We start from the raw sequence: 16,204 nt of genomic DNA on the forward strand, positions 1-16,204 counted from the left end.
TTTACTAGAATCAAGGAATGTCTCGAGCCAGATCTCTAAAACTTCAACAAAACGCTGGTCACTAGAACTGGGAGAATGATACAAAAAACCATAATTACCCATCTTTATGCCACGTACAACTGTAATGCCCAAGAACCAGTTGCCATCAATAACTTCGTTGGTACGAAGGTTGAATTGAACTGATTCTTTGACATAAATAGCAACACCGCCAGTGTGTCTAGAATGTGATAAACAAGCAGCAACAATATATCCCGGAATACTATACTGATCAAAAGCTTCAGTTTCTACAATATGAGTTTCAGATAATAAAACTAAAAGAGGACGTTTTTCCTCAACAATCTGACGTAATGCTACGTAGTTTGTTGACAACCCCGCAATATTCAAATATAAAAAATCGAATTGATTCACATTCCTGGAACTTGGCTGCTATTTATTGAAACGCAAGCTGCTTTTCTTCTGATCACAAAGTCTTTTATAGAGCAAACATTCCGAGCTAAATGCGGCATGGTTGACGTCCAAGTTCATTTTTCGTTCTTTATTCATTTTCAAACAATTAATACATTTCAGTACAGTTGACGTACACTCCGACGTTTTGTGTTGTTGGCTGCACCTAGAGCATCTATCACAATTTTTGCAATCCATGCTCTATTTTCAATCTTGGCACCGAAGTGGGAACAACAGCACTATATTTTTCACCCAGATTGCTTTCAATACCATTTTTCACATCACTTACGTTTGCTCCTGTTGCACACTCAACAATAATGGAGCCATCTTTACCATTCCTAAAATTACTGATTTTGTGTGTTTTTGGATCCAACTGACTTTTCAAAAACTCACGAGTATCTTCGCAAGGTTGTTTGGACTCTTTCGGTTTAATCACAATGACTGGACGAGTCTTACGATTTTCTGGTTTGTTACTTTTACTATTACTGTTACTATTAGTTTTACTTTGACTAATACGACTATGTCTTTTTACAACATCCGCAAAACTCGCATTTTCTTGAAAAACAACATCATCATCATGATCACTATTACTAATTACTAATTTACGTTTTTTGCGTCTAGTATTTTTGTCCGATTCCGACTGAATCGTCCTAGATGAACTGCACTGATCATTCTTTACAGCTAATTGGTTTTCCGCATCAATTTTAAAAAATGAACTTTTCATATTATCCAATTTCTCACAAATCAAATTTTCAAGACCATTTACATTTATTCTAATATCTGCCATCCCGCTTTTAACCGCGATGTCCACCTGAGCAGCAATGTCATCTCGCATGTCAGTGATCGAGTCCGAGAGTTGAAAAACCTTTTTCATCTCTTCCTCTATCCTTTTGACGCGCGAGATCAGATCATTCTGCTCGTCACAACTCTGATCTGATAGACAACTATCACACTTGAACAGAACATTTGCATTATCTGCTATAAGCCTGGCCGCAGTCTTAGTGAGTGCCACACAAGCGAAATGGAACGTTCCATTGCACGGACCTACACACGTAACTGGGAGCCCACTCATAGCAATAGACTGCTCGCATACATTACACACATCCATTCTACCAAATTAAACGCTAACACTGTTAGCAGCAGACATATACAGGGGAGGAGAACACAAAATCAAATTTTACCGCCACAGCTTACTATACAAAAGCAATAGCGCGCCGGGGGAAAAATACAAAATTAAACAAAAACTAGTTGCTAGGCAACCTTTCCTCTACTTATCCTGTTAGAAAAACACCACGGGCACGCGTTGGAATAATCCTTTCGCGGCACACACCACTATTTCACACGAAATTATGAATTTATTTTCACAGCACAACTCAACAAAAACACTACTTTGTACGCCATAGTTTTGTAATGTGACGCTCTGAAAGCGGAATTGATAGGTTTTATCAGTCAAACACATACTTTACACCCTCTTCTTGTTACTTACCAGTACAACATATCATTATAACATCTAATGATTGCATAATTCCGAAAAATATTTTTTTATAGCAAGTGAGTGGAAGCAACCCTGTGCTTGACAAAGTGGTCAATTTCAACGGCTTCGCGATTTTTGAACCTGACCATGTCGGATTCTCCAATGAATTTTCTGTTCGCAGCTTCCATCAAGTGTAACTTCTTGTAAACAAAATGAACCGTGACACACTGCAAAACGAACTGTTGTCAAAACATTCCAGATCCGACCACTTGGAACACTGCAGTAAAATACACAGTGCGTCCAGATATTAAATGACTCAAGCTTTATGGCTTATCATTTCTACTGACAAACGTCCAGCCATCCTGTGACACTTAAGAAGAGTTGTAGGGGAAATTCCAATAACTTCAGGAAAATTGCAGGAAGTTCCTAGAAATTTAGGTGAGGCCAAGGAAATTCAACAATTTTTGGGACAGTTCCACTAATTTTATAAAAATAGAGAAAACCTTCAGAAAGACTAGAAAATTTCAGCAAAGCCTATAGGAGTTTAGAAAAGTTTAGAGAACTTCATAAAAATTTCGAAAACATCGTAGACGTTTTAATAAATTCACGGAAGTCAGAGAGCTTCAGAAATCTTTATTATAATTCCATTCATTTAGGGACAGTTCCAAGAACAACAGCAGGAGGATTGTGAAAACTTATGCTATATTCAAAAATCATGGAAGCTTGTGGAACTTTCTTTCGAGCAAAATCCTAAAAGGCTTTCTCTAAAACTATTAAAATAAGCCATTTTTGCAAAGTTTGGTTGAAATCGGTGACGTTGACCACAATATTGTAGGCACTTGAGTAGCAATGCTCCAGGTGGCTTCATTAACTGCAGAGAAGATGTAGGAACTTTCAAAACCTTCTGAAAACTAGATAATCTAGAGATTTTAAGGAAGTACGGAATACTGCACGGAAGTCCAGAGAACATGAAGGGAACATTAAAAACAGAAAGTTTTAAGAGCTTAAGGAAGCTCACAGATTTTTAAGGCAATTCCGATAACTTCAGCCTTCATCAAAGCTCAGAGAAAATAGTTAAGTCCTGATTATTTTAGGGAAGTCCAAAAAACTCAAAAGACGCTATATAAACTTTCGAAGTTTCGAGAATTCATAACCTCAGGTTAACTGTGGATACTGTTAAGAAATTCTGTGGGGTTCAGGGAAGTCCAGAGAATTTTTGAAAGGCCAGAGAATTTCGGGAAAGTGCAGAGAACTTTAGAGAAATCCAAAGAGCATGGACAAGTCTATACTAATTAACAAGAGTCCAAAGGTTTTCAAATAAATTAAGAACACTTCATTAAAGATTAGGAGAAAGAAGAGAGAATTCCAGAAAAATACGAGAGTGTCAGAAAAAAATCATGAGTATTAGGAAATTTGCGCCAACTTAGGAGAAGTTCTGAAAATATCTTGTATATTTGTGAAACTTCATTTAAATCCACAGAAGTTTGGAGATTTTGGAATTCAGGGAAGTTCAAGGAATTTCTGAAAATCTAAAGAATTTCTGGGAAGTGCAGAGAACATCAGGGAAGTTTAAAGAACTTCAGGGAAATCGTTATTTACAAAGGCCTCAAAATCATTACAGATGCTACGTGATGTTCGGAGAAGCTCCGAGAATTTCAGGAAGACTAACCCTATAGAAGTTCTGATTATTGCAAGGAAGCCTAAAGAACTCCAAATAAGTCAAGAAAACTTCAAAGATGATTAGGGAACATCACAGCAGTATAGCGAACTTCAAAGATGCTACGAGAATTCCAGTAAAATTACGGGAACTTGGGTTTTTGATCTAATTTCCGTCCTACTAAGCACAACTCGCTTTTCTGAACGAGTTTAAACAAAAAATGGAACATTTCTGTCAAACATTACTTCTAAATTTATTCACTTTTCCATACGTACCGTTAGATTTGATAAATAGTCACAAATTGTTGAGATATTGTTTAAAATCTAATACAGCTTCTTGATTCTAAATTCGTTCTACGAGTTTCAATTCCGTCCTTATGCATTAAAACGCCATTAGATTTTCTTCGTCCTACGGATAAACGTAGAAAAAGGGGATTCACTAGAAGGGCTTCTTTTGTTTTGAGAACAATGCGCATAAATATTCATACAATGTGCTCTAATAGGATTTATGTTGTAGCTGTAGATAAATTAACGCATCGGAACAAACATATTATTGATTTGTGCATGTTGTAGTCATTGATATTATTGATCTTTTTTGATCGATAGAACGGAAATGGGCGATTACGACCAAGTAGCGCTCTACCCTACTGAGAAGCTCTTCATGAAAAATAACGGAAGAGTCAGAAAAAAAATCATGAATATTACGAAAATCGCGGCAACGGAGAAGTTCTCCCCAAAGGGCCTGGATTCAATCCTAGTCAGCGCCTCCGGGAATTTCTGAGGCATAAAATCTCTGAGCAGTAGAGCCATTGATCCTCGGTTCATGAAATGATGGGTGGATCGGTGTCGGTAGCATTGGTGCTCAGTACGAAAAACAAGATAGACGGGAAACAAATCATGAAAAACAAAAAGTTTAAGAAGTTCTGCTCAGAGAATTTTTGGCAAGTCCAGAGAACTTCAGGGAATTTTCCAGTTCACAAAAGCTTAAAAATCTTTACAGAAGCTTTGTGAAGTTCAGGGAAGTTCCAAGAATTTCAGGAATATTACGGGATCATTATGTGCGATCCATGAACATCTGGAAGATTTTGGTAACTTACAGGAAGTTTTGAAAACTTTAGGAAAATTCTCACCAATTGGCATGGGATTGAACAGTGTTTGAGGGCTAATCAAGGATAGGATCTGGATTCACGAATTTTTTTTACGCCTCAACAATCAATAGCTATCAAAACGAATTGATTAGATTGTATGCATGACACTCTTCCCTATAAGTTTTATGACTATACCCATACCTCAGTGTCTAGAGGGAACTAAATTGTGCTTACATGTATTACAATAATGGGCTCTTGTGAAAGGGGGCGCATGAATTTAAAGTAGTTGTGGCACACATAATTCAGCGAGTAACCAGCTCTCAATTTACCGTGACACCACTGGCTCGATCATAAAGTTAAAATTCCAGACTTGCATTACTTAACTTGTTACTGTTGATTCACCGCAATCCGATGGATCATAAATCCATATTTTGACTGTCTAATTGTACTCCACCTGCAGCCAAATGTCTGAGCAATTCAACCCTATCGCCGCCGAAGAAGACATCACTTGTTTGTACTTCCTTTATCAGCAGACATGACTCACCAGCTCAACCTTCGGCAGCATATATCTTTAGGCCACAATTGCAGAACGATGTCAGTATTTGGTTTGCGTTGATAAGGATAAGGTCGTTTGGGAGCTATAGAACCTATATTTGGAGATCTCATTCACTGAAACGATACTCAACATGCCGGTCAACTCGAATTTGGTTGTAGCTTTCTTCTTGATTAGTTCGATTTTGTTTGGCGGTAGTGAGTGCCTTGATGTATCGGGGCCATGCAGAATCTTACCTGTGGAAGGCCAGTTCAATGCAACTGAGGTGAGTAGGTTTGCAGTTGCACATATTTCTTATAAGTTATAAAAAAGATGTAAAAAGTAAGTGAGCTATGGAGGAATGATTTGCCGAGGAAACATGATGATTAGATAAAAAGTGCCTATACCTTATACGGTGGTAGATTATTGGGATTGGTCCATGGAAGCCGCAGTAATGCAAAACTGACAATTCGGTTTTGGATTTTTTCAAAAGGACTAGGGTTAACGCTCCTATAGTTGCGGTACGTTAGAAGCGTTAGGTTCCTATAGTTGTGTATTGAGTCTCCATACACAATTATAGGAACCTAACGCTTCTAACGTACCGCAACTATAGGAGCGTTTCCCCTACGGAGCCAAAAACTTTACTGAATATTCAGAACACCACCAAAGAACAGGGGCCTCATTACGCATGTCGAAACGAAGCATTTTTTTGTATGAACGCTTGTATGAAACAGTTTGTCGTTTCGACGTGTGATATGAGGCCTAGTACAGCTAACGTTTTCGAGGCGTGCACATCGTCAAATTGCGACGCAAAATTCCAAGCATGGAATTTGCCTTAGCAATAAACAAAGATAAGTGCTGGTTGAACATTAATTTTCGATCTAAGATGAGTTCAAGATTTTTAACGGATTTATTCTTTTCTTTTGATTCATCTGTGAATCGGTGATCAGTGAATGACCACGGGTAAAGTTAATGAATTTGCATTTGAAAGTCTTGGCTATATAACTCAATGTCAGTTTTAAGTGCACAGGTCATTTTGATCACATGGTAAATGTTCGAATAATCTGCATCTTGGCTACTACCAAACAGAAATATAAGTGATCACATACGTGGTTAATAAATAAAACGAAAATTACAGCTCCTTCATGGATGATAAATATTATTTTAACCAGCGAACGGACCGCGGTGTTTGACCAAGGCGGCTTTATGATAGCGAGATGGTTAAGGACTTTGTTGAAATGTTTAGACAAGTACACACGAAGTCTGTTTACTGATTCTTCTCGATGCTACCAGTGATCGATCAAGTTGGAGATCGTTGAGTGCTTTTTCATGAATCCTTGCCGGAACTCCAAGATTATGTGCTGTCAGCTGTCCGATCCAGTCCCGCCATGGTGGTTACCCATGGCTACTCATGGAATAACATATAGGATGCTGCACAGTTCTTGTTGAATGTCGTTATAGGTAATGTGATTCAGATCTAGGCCTTTCGATGTTTCGACCAAGCAAACTCATTCTCACTTATGTGGTGCAAAGCGTCAACACGAATCATTCCTGTGCAGCTGCTCGCTTTTGCTTTAACCTAGGCGCAGATTAAATTCCAATCGACTTGTTTGATTTCCTTGTTGAGGGTCCGCTTTCATGAGCTCCTACTGGGTTCTAATCCAGTGCTTGCTAGCAGATTGCAGTCCCTGTAGTGTGTGGTCAACCCCTAGGTGAGTAAGAAAGGTGACACAGTCGGAACAAGTGTTATTTTGTTTACTAAAATGAACCACCCATTTTGTTATGGCGAGTTTTGCTATAAGAGCGAAATTCACATCAAAGATTGATTAATTGCGTAGGAAATCAGTTTGGCACGGCATTTGTGACCAGCATACAGCTTCCGGTCGTATGAAACAGGTAAAAAACTGTCCAAATCCGCAGATAAAATTTTTTGTTTTGAATTTCTGTATGGCAAAATAGTGAACTTTTCGTGAACATTAACGGCAAAGAACTCACCAACACTGGGAGACCGTGAGTTCCTGCCCACCTGTCATTTCCCATTCCCATTTATCTCAGCATGTGAGATACAGTTGAGAAGCCATCCCAAGCAACCAAAAGTTCGGATAAAAGCCCTCTTTTGGCTTAATCAGCCAATCGAAGGATTTTGAAGAGAATTCTATTCAGCTTACTTTTTAAGTAATTAACCGAACTTACAAGTTCACATTCGATGTTTAAGCTTCTAACAGAATGCTGTTTCACTTTTAAAAAGAACTTAAAAGTTCACAAAAGGTTCGTTTAACCGTTGGAGGGAATGCTATTCAGCCCAAAAAGAAAACTTGAATGAAATCAATAAACCAACATAGAAAACAAATATATCTATCATTTTGCTGCTTACCACGTTCTCTTCTAATTTATTATGAACTGCTGCGTCGTTGAAAGATAAATGTTTGAAATATGGTCAAATATTTAATTTAAATTACATGTTTTTTTTAATTATTTACCGCAAGTCTCGAACTCGAGTCCTCCTCTTTGAAACCGAGATGCATACCACTGCTCTTTGTGAATGAACTGGAATGTCATATGATTTTACTCGATGTGTTGATTTCATTCATAAAAATTATTTTCAGAGTAGCCAAATCTGCTTTCAAGTTCCGTAAGAACTATTTTTGAACTTCAAAGTCTCTGATTAGTTCATGTAGAACCTTATCTGAACTTGAAAGTTGCTAAAAAGTTCATACGGAACTTACTGTGAACTTGCAACGTTTGACATTTGACAGATTTTTTTTTTGTTTTCCGCAGAAGTTTTCAGTAACCTCGAAAAGTACGAAACAATTTAAGTAAATTTACCTGTTTTGAGACTTGTTTTATTCAGATAATCAGCAAGGTATGATAGTGGAATGCAAACCTCAATGAAATTTATGAAAATATAATGTATTTTTACCCTTCTTACAAAGAAGGGTATAGATATCACTTGAAAAACCGACTATCGATCCGAGGCCCGGAGGGCCGAGTGTCATATACCATTCGACTCAGCTCGACGAGATCGGAACATGTATGTGTGTGTGTGTGTGTGTGTGTATGTAACGAAATGAATGCGCTCACGTTTCTCAGCAACCGCTCAACCGATTTGGACAAACTCGGCGCCAAATGATAGGTCTTGGGGTCCCATTGAACGCTATTGAACGGTTTTGGAATCGGTGAACCGGTTCCGGAGAAATGGCCGGAATAAGATCCGGTGAATATGGGCCTTCACCCTGGATTTAACGGAAAACGTATTAAAACCATCATGCGGCACATCAAATTACTACAGAATTCAAAAATAAGATCAATGCAAGTCGTGTTAAGTGTTTCAGACCACATTGGACACACTTGGACATGTTCCGGGTACCCCGGGGAAGTTGCTTGAATATGAATTGAATTAAAACCCATTAAATCACATTAAAATACGATGATAAGGTGATTGGTAGCCTCACCAAATAGACTACACCCGGATATATTCCGGGTACCCCCAGGCAGTGGCGTAGCGTCACTGGATGACACGGGGGTGGGGGGCTTGGTCACTGATAATGACAATAAAATAAATAAACTTGAATAAGTAAGAAGGGTCTGATCACACCATAGGTGGATAAATTCGGGTTTTACTAACAGAAATGCCATTCGCCGTAGTAGAAACATGCTCGAGGCTGTAAGAAGCTTTCGGTCCTTCCAGATCAATGGCTGCGGAAATAAAAAAGTGGACACATGTTATTCTGCCCAAACGCAAATAGTGATCCGTGACGAAAAAAGCTGCTAGAAATTGACATTTCTAAAGTTGCTTACAAGTTCAAGTCAAGGTTCAAGTCGAACTTCCTACGAACTTATCTAGAACTTTACGTGTACTTTAAAGTCTGAAAGAAGTTCAACATAGATTAATTGTGAACTTACGCGTTGCTTAAAAGTACGGTTAGTACTAAGATTGAACTTTGTGTTAGAGGTTCGAAACAAGTTCTTTATTCACTTTTTGTGAACTTCACAGTTCAAATGAACGGGAACAAGAAACTTCTGTTGAACTTTCAAGATTCCAATAAATATTGGCGGTACTTAAAAGAGCATTAAGTTCTGTTTGTACGTGTAGTGCTTTGTTAATCAGCAAGAAAGTTCCACGGAACTAAATTTGAACCAGACGTGAACTTTTGAGTTCGTTACTCAAGTAATATCCGAAGTTTAGGTTGCTTGGGAGAATTATATACCGTAAACAACAACGGTTGATGAACACCTGCAGCTTTTGAGTGTTCTCTACTGATACGAGCAGTGTCTTGCTGTCGTATAACAGTACAGATTTGAGTATACCCGCAAAGCCAGTTCTGGCCTTCTTATTTCGTGCACCTATCTCGCTCTTATTCCCACCGTCTGACGCTAACTGGCTACCCAATCGAGCGTTATGACTGAAGTTGAGTTGCTGCAGCACTGGCAACATTGAAATAAATCGGCACGTACGGTTTATTTGAGCCATTTTATAACATTGAAACACAGACAAACAGACATAACACCTGATGAATGTGGGCGTCTTAGTGAAATACCTGTATAATGAGAGAGAGAAGGATTAGTAATTTCCATTTAATTCCACTACCTTATTTGCTTATCATTGACAGATACGCATATTTCGTCTACAATGTGCAGAATAAGCATTCGTGACTGCAGGTAGTACGTGTTCATGCAGATATGATTTCTTACAATAATAATGATTGGTTATGATACGATTGTATAACGCAGGATAAGACTTTTTCCTTGATGCATCACAGCTATCGCCTCATCCGTGATTTTGGAAGGGGAATGACCGTCATAACCGTATTTATGCTCGAAATGAGATGACGGTCAATTTATATGTCTGTTTATATTTCCTCGGTGATATGATGGTAACACATGGCAGATATGAGTGATATTGCGAATGAGTGAGAAAAGCAAAACAACGATATATCACGGTTGTTGTGTCATACTGGTGAGAAGTTTTACGAAGAGAAGGTTCTCAGTTGTTTTGATTGTTAACCGTAGGAATCTCTTTTGTCAATCTAAAGGCTGTCAGTACCGTGATGCAACTCAGCACTGGGTAGTACGCTGAACAGATGGCGGTAGTGTGTAAACGTCAATCGCAAGGGAATTGACTATGTGCGCCACAGGTGGCGGTACTACCAACTACGATACTTTTAAATTGACTGTTAAATGCTTGTTCGATGAACAACTTTCGAGTGTTATGTCTGTTTGTCTGTGATTGTAATGTCAGAAGCAGTCTTCACGAAAACATGTACCATTTTGAGCTTATGCACAAAAATCAAAGCTAATGTTCAGCTTGAATTTACACGCTATTTTGTACACAGGTATAATTCATACAATACACTTTGGTGTTTTGATGTACATAAGTGTATTTGCAGATGTTTGCACATGAGTCTATTGTACATGGGTTTGTGCACGGAGCAAAATTATAAAATAACAAAAAACGCTGCAGACCGGGACTCTAACCATGAACTTTGTGATCATCAGGCCTGTTAAGGTTAAAGGCATATAAGCAGCGCTCAAAGTAGGTAAAGGAACTAATTCGTCTGCCCTTTAGGCAAGTCGTCTCCCATATGAGCACAAGCGCATGAGTTTACACATAGGTGAAGCAGCACAAGTGTAAACACCCCATAAGGGAGAGAAGAAAAGAGCGAACGAGCGAACGCTAATGAACAGGAAACATTCGAAAATTTGACAGCAGCAGTGAGTTAATTTGCTGAAGCTGTTCGTGGTTCATGTTTATGCGTCATTCCGTAGTGGTGCACGGTAAGAAAAAAGTTCCCAAAAGTAAGTTCTTTTCACTCATGTCGGCACTACAGTGCAGGAACCCAAAAGTAGGTAAAGCGGGTCATAGTAGTTTTCATTTAATTTGTGCAATTCGTATTGAATTTTCCAGGCCAGTGACAAGGCCTATACCAAAAGCAGCGTTTGACAGTAGGCAGCATGTCCTGGTCTCAAATCGTTTATTTTTTTGTGCTGGGCCCGCGGTCACGGTATAACAAGTTGCCTACGCGCCTGCCACTGGGCTGGAATTTTCCACTAACATTCTACCCAAAAGTAACGCGTTTTTGACATCATTAGAAGGAGAAAAGGAGACAAACTAGTAAAATAGGTAAAAGTCAACTGGCCTTGGGTACTTTTTTCTTACCGTGTAGTGAGCCACCATTCAATTTTGAAAACCAACGTTCACTTGAGAGCCGTCGCTCGTTCACTTTTTTTGACTGAACTGGGTCAGATAAGCAGCTCGTGAGCGTTCGCATATCTCTAGTATCCATTCGGAAAAAAATCTGATCCCATATTAGTAAACAGGAGCCGTTTATGGACCACGTCTAATATGAAATGTACACCGTGAACTGTTGTTCACGGATCCCTTTAGGGTTTGTTTGCGGGCAGTTTCATATTAACCATGACATCACTTATCGTTTACCTTGTAATGAAAATGAACAATACATTTCAAGAGCCACATGTAAAAAGGGCATACAAGCTTTTTGTAAACAAACCTTTGTAGGCCCTTTTCTCGCCAACCGACGGTCGCCCACGCAAACCAACAACATCATTGGGAAGGGGAAAGCTTACTCTACCCGCTAATGCTAATGGTTTGCGTTGGTGTCATATGATTGGCGAGAAAAAGGCATAAGAAGTTTTGTTTACAAAAAGTTTGTATGCCCTTTTCACATGTTGTTCTTGATTTCTTTATTTACCAATATGCTAACTTCATTTCCTAACACTAAAAATTTAAAACATTCAATATTTTATTTTTGGTGAATAATTTTGTGAGGCCCATTTTTTATCGTGGATACCCTTTATTTAAAAAACAATACCGAAGGGCCAGCTTACAGCCCAAAAAAACATATTTTCTCTGACACGCTTTGAGTTTGCTAAACATATTAGTAAATATATCAAAAATCCAAGAATATCAGTTTTTCCCGTATTTTTTTAATCTAAGAAAAATGAACTCTAAATAAAATAATGAAGGCTGATTTGTATCTTCTCCAATTTTTTTTTTTTTTTAAACTTAATTATTTCTTAGCAAAGTGGTAAGCTTCCCCTTGAGTCATCTTGCAACGCTATCAATCAATCTAATTTAGTCCAACAAATTGTCTCAGCACATGTCATATAATAACTTAAGTGATAAGAGGATAAGCATGATCGAAAAGCTCTAATGACATCTACATACGATTTCATGACTGATTTATCAATACACTTCCTGCAGTGACAGCAGGTCTCAATTCTTGAATTGCCACTTTTTCATGCACTGATAAATAACAAACCATTGTCAGTGACATGGCCCAGGTCATTCATGCTATCGTTTTTCCCTTTTGCCTCCAACCAGTACATGGGCACCTGGTACGAGATAAAGCGCTACGAGAACGCAGACCAACCAAACGGTGACTGTGTCACAGCCCGTTACACGCTCAACGCATCCGTCATGGAAGTGACCGTCGAAAACACGATGAAACTGCTACCCAGTCAGCAAACGCTGGTAGCACGAGGTCGAGCAGTGCTGGCCAGCGCCACTAGTGGTGAAGCCAAATTGAAGGTGCGATTTGATAGCACTCCGGCAAACGTCCCCGATTCCGACTATTGGGTGCTGGGAACCAATTATCAGCACTATGCCGTCGTTTGGTCCTGTCGACCAAACGGAGATGATTCATCTGGTTCGTGATGCAGCTTTGGTGACTTTGGCCAACAAATTGTATTAATGACAGCTCTTTACTTTTCATTTAGAATCAGCTTGGGTTCTATCCCGGAATCCTGTGCTCGACCAATCAGCAGAAACACTTGTGGATAGTATCGTCAGCACCTATTTGCAGCCAGAGTCCCTCCGAGTAACGAAACAGGGAGAGGAGTTTTGCAGCAATGCTTCGTTGGTAAAAGTTTCCAGTGTTTTGGTGATTGTGGCGTTGGCGATGTTAAAGAAAGTTTGAATGGTAAATAAAATGGTACACAGAATGATTCTTTGCCCTTTTACCCTGATCTGTATGTTTAATTAATTGATGCGTCCTTTCCGGAATGCGTATCCTCAGATTTCAACGATATCATAAAATCATAATTCATCCATAAATGATATACCGATATCCCAGTAGTACCTATTATTTCAAATACTTCTCGCTGCCGTATCCTATTGTTAACATTAACATTTCTTCACACATTTGGTATGTTTTTAGAAATACTGACTATTAGGGTGGATCATTTTCACAACCCCCTGTTACACCAGCTATTTCGATTTACATTGAGGTCCTAAACAACTCCAAAGGGATTTGAGATTTTGGTGCAACTGCTTTTGTAAACAATGACTTCAATCGCCGGTTTGAAACCTAATCTGGAATCAGCTCGGAGCTGTGCAAAATTTGGTTAAATTTGGATCTGGATTTGCGGGAGGACTTGAAAATGTATGGGAAACGTGATGAAACTATGAGGTCTATTCTGCGCTGCGAGTGGGGTGAGGTGACTCGCTATCACAAGTGAGGTGACAATAGTCACAGCGAGTGAGGTGACTCTTCATTTGATTTACACGCAGAGTCACCTCCGCCTAGTTTAAATCATAGCTTTTGTGACAAGTCATTCCGTTCGTGCACTCAGTCCATAGTTTTCTTACCACAAATGGGGATTTGTTTATGTGTATAGAGGAAAAATCATCAAAAATATTAACTAGCTAGATAGGGACCTAATTCAGACTAAAAAAATAAATATAAAAGCTATATAAATAATAAAATTCATGCAAAGAAATAAATTAAACTAGGTATCATGCAAAATTAATCTAGGAGGCAAAAGACGGCTAACGACTAAAAAAAAAAAACACAACACACTGTGAAGGTTTTATACGCAGCCTCAACAACACGACACATCCACAATACACCCCTAAACGCTGGTATTTTTGGTAGCAGTACTGCCTAATGGGTGGATGCTACCTACAACAACCACAGAAAAAGGCCTATTCGCCCGTTCCTGAGGATTGCAAATATATTGGCTCGGTCACTTGTTTGAGCACCAGGAAAGCGCCCACACGTTAGCTCACGAAGAAAAAGTTGGTGAAGGAATTTATTCTCCATAAAGCGGTGGAAAGGTTCTACGAAACCACCAGAGTCGTCACTGCCATACAAAAAACGGTAAGCTGACATAAGTGGACGAAGCGAGACTTTAAACCTGCGAATCCAAGAGAACGAGACCAGTGTGATCCGTACAATCAGCGTAATCGACGCACACGGTGGAATCGGGGCCGTCGGCACGATTGTCACGAACGATCATCACCAGATATCGGGGAGGCCAGATCGGCGCGAACGGCAAGGAAGGAGGCCAAGGATTCGACTAGGCACGGAGACATCGTGCAATCCGTTGCGGAACTAATCAGCGAGCATTCATCGACGGGCCCGACAATGACACCACACACAAAAAGAAACCGTAAGTAGTTACAGATAGGAAGAGATAGGGCTGTTAGGGACCGTTAGGGCAAAAATTCAATAAATCGCCGTCAATAATCAAATTAATTGTCTTGTGGTTTTTCCTCTAATCTCGCAGACCTTGGCGAAAAGAAGCCGACCCAGAGAACAAAAGCGATTGTTACACTTTCTCTAGCATTTTTCGTATTTAAATTATAGGTGGTGCATCTAGCTATCAATATTAACATCAAACTCATTGCAATTTACAGCTAACTCAAAATGCATGATGGTGTCTAATTAAAAACAAACACGTACTTCAATCATATGAGTCATCCACGATAGAAACGTACTCTTCTCAGTAAATGTGTTCATCATAAAGTTTTCTATCTTTTTCCGGAAATAAATCGATTTCGGGACATGTTTTGATACCCCTTTTTTATCAATAAATGCTTTTATTGCCAAACATTAATTATATCCTGTAATTTCCTAAATAGTCTCGAAAAAAAAGACGCATCTAGCATACCGTGACAAGTTTCTCTTATCTTTTTTTGAACTCAAAGAAATTTGTAAAAATAGCATTAGTTTCACTAAATTTTATTACATAGATGTATGTTTTATCGGAAATGGCTATGGAAATAGGACTTTTTCAAAAAGCCCATCGATGTTTCCATGAAATCACGTTTTTCAGAGTATCCGAAACACAAGTGTTTATTGAAACACCCCTAACTACAAAGTTGAAGGTACCCCAGCTCGATATATAGGGTCGATATGTAGGGTCCAGGTGTGGAGGCTGCCTCCCTGGCGTCGGTAGCATTGGTGCTCAGCACGGAAAACAAGATCGACGGAAAACAAACCAAAGGAAAAAAAAGCGAAAAATGATAAAGTTCTTCCAATTTTCAAGCCAATAACTTTGCTTTATTTTATAAGTAAACTTATAGAAATAATAATATTGAATAGAATGATGCTTAAAAGTGATATACAATCTCAATATATGCAGATGAGCAGTTTGGATTTTGTCATGGGAATTCAACTACTCATTTATTTATTTATAATTAAACATCAACAGGCATCATTGGCCTCAATGATGTAACCTTAACTAAACATGAAAAGTACTAAAACTAGACATCAATAAGTACATAGATAGTCATCTCGTAAAAAAAGGAACATTACTAGACAAACTAAACTGATCTTGAAAAACAAACGAACTAAACCTCCGGCGAAGCAATTGGCGAGTTAGGTCAAAGTCAAACAGTGCGGAGACATTATTGAAGAGTCTCTGTAAATCATCGACTGCGCTGAGCATGCTATAATTAGTTCGCTGTATAGGCAGACGCAGCATTGAATTATTCCGTAGGGCTCGGGGTTGAACATTGATGTCAACTTGCTCAAAGAGAACAGGGCAATCGGTACGTCCTTGCAAAGTATCCGCAATTAGCAATGCCCTTGCTGTATCTCTTCGGACAACTTTCGTAGCTAGGAAATCGGAAGGGATCAATCCACGGCAGTTCACGTAGCTCGCTTGTCAGGAACCGTCGCTAAATAGACTCAACTCTTTTGACACCGTTGTTGTAGCGAGGAGTCCAGATAACCGAGCAGTATTATAATATGGAGCGAGACAAGG

At 39.0% G+C, this 16,204-nt stretch overlaps 1 protein-coding gene across 1 annotated transcript; it reads left to right on the forward strand.

The window, feature by feature from the left end:
• The first annotated feature begins 5,287 nt into the window (after nt 1–5,287).
• LOC135702302 (lazarillo protein-like) lies at nt 5,288–13,167 on the forward strand. The gene is made up of 3 exons (XM_065223333.1): nt 5,288–5,480; nt 12,537–12,861; nt 12,932–13,167. Exons 1-3 carry the CDS (start codon nt 5,349–5,351, stop codon nt 13,129–13,131), a joined length of 657 nt encoding a protein of 218 aa, XP_065079405.1. The 5' UTR covers nt 5,288–5,348; the 3' UTR covers nt 13,132–13,167.
• Nucleotides 13,168–16,204: the final 3,037 nt, after the last annotated feature.

The sequence above is a fragment of the Ochlerotatus camptorhynchus genome, unplaced genomic scaffold (genome assembly GCF_037179485.1).
Source record: "Ochlerotatus camptorhynchus isolate MF236.1 unplaced genomic scaffold, CSIRO-AGI_Acam_v1.1 ptg000191l, whole genome shotgun sequence".
Lineage (NCBI taxonomy): Eukaryota > Metazoa > Arthropoda > Insecta > Diptera > Culicidae > Ochlerotatus > Ochlerotatus camptorhynchus.

Bases quoted from the DNA above. Each gene is read 5' to 3' on its own strand.
- LOC135702302 (XM_065223333.1), top strand. From the start codon at position 5,349: ATGCCGGTCAACTCGAATTTGGTTGTAGCTTTCTTCTTGATTAGTTCG. The intron at 5,481-12,536 runs GTGAGTAGGTTT...GCCTCCAACCAG, and splicing joins GCCAGTTCAATGCAACTGAG to TACATGGGCACCTGGTACGA. The intron at 12,862-12,931 runs GTTCGTGATGCA...CTTTTCATTTAG, and splicing joins AAACGGAGATGATTCATCTG to AATCAGCTTGGGTTCTATCC.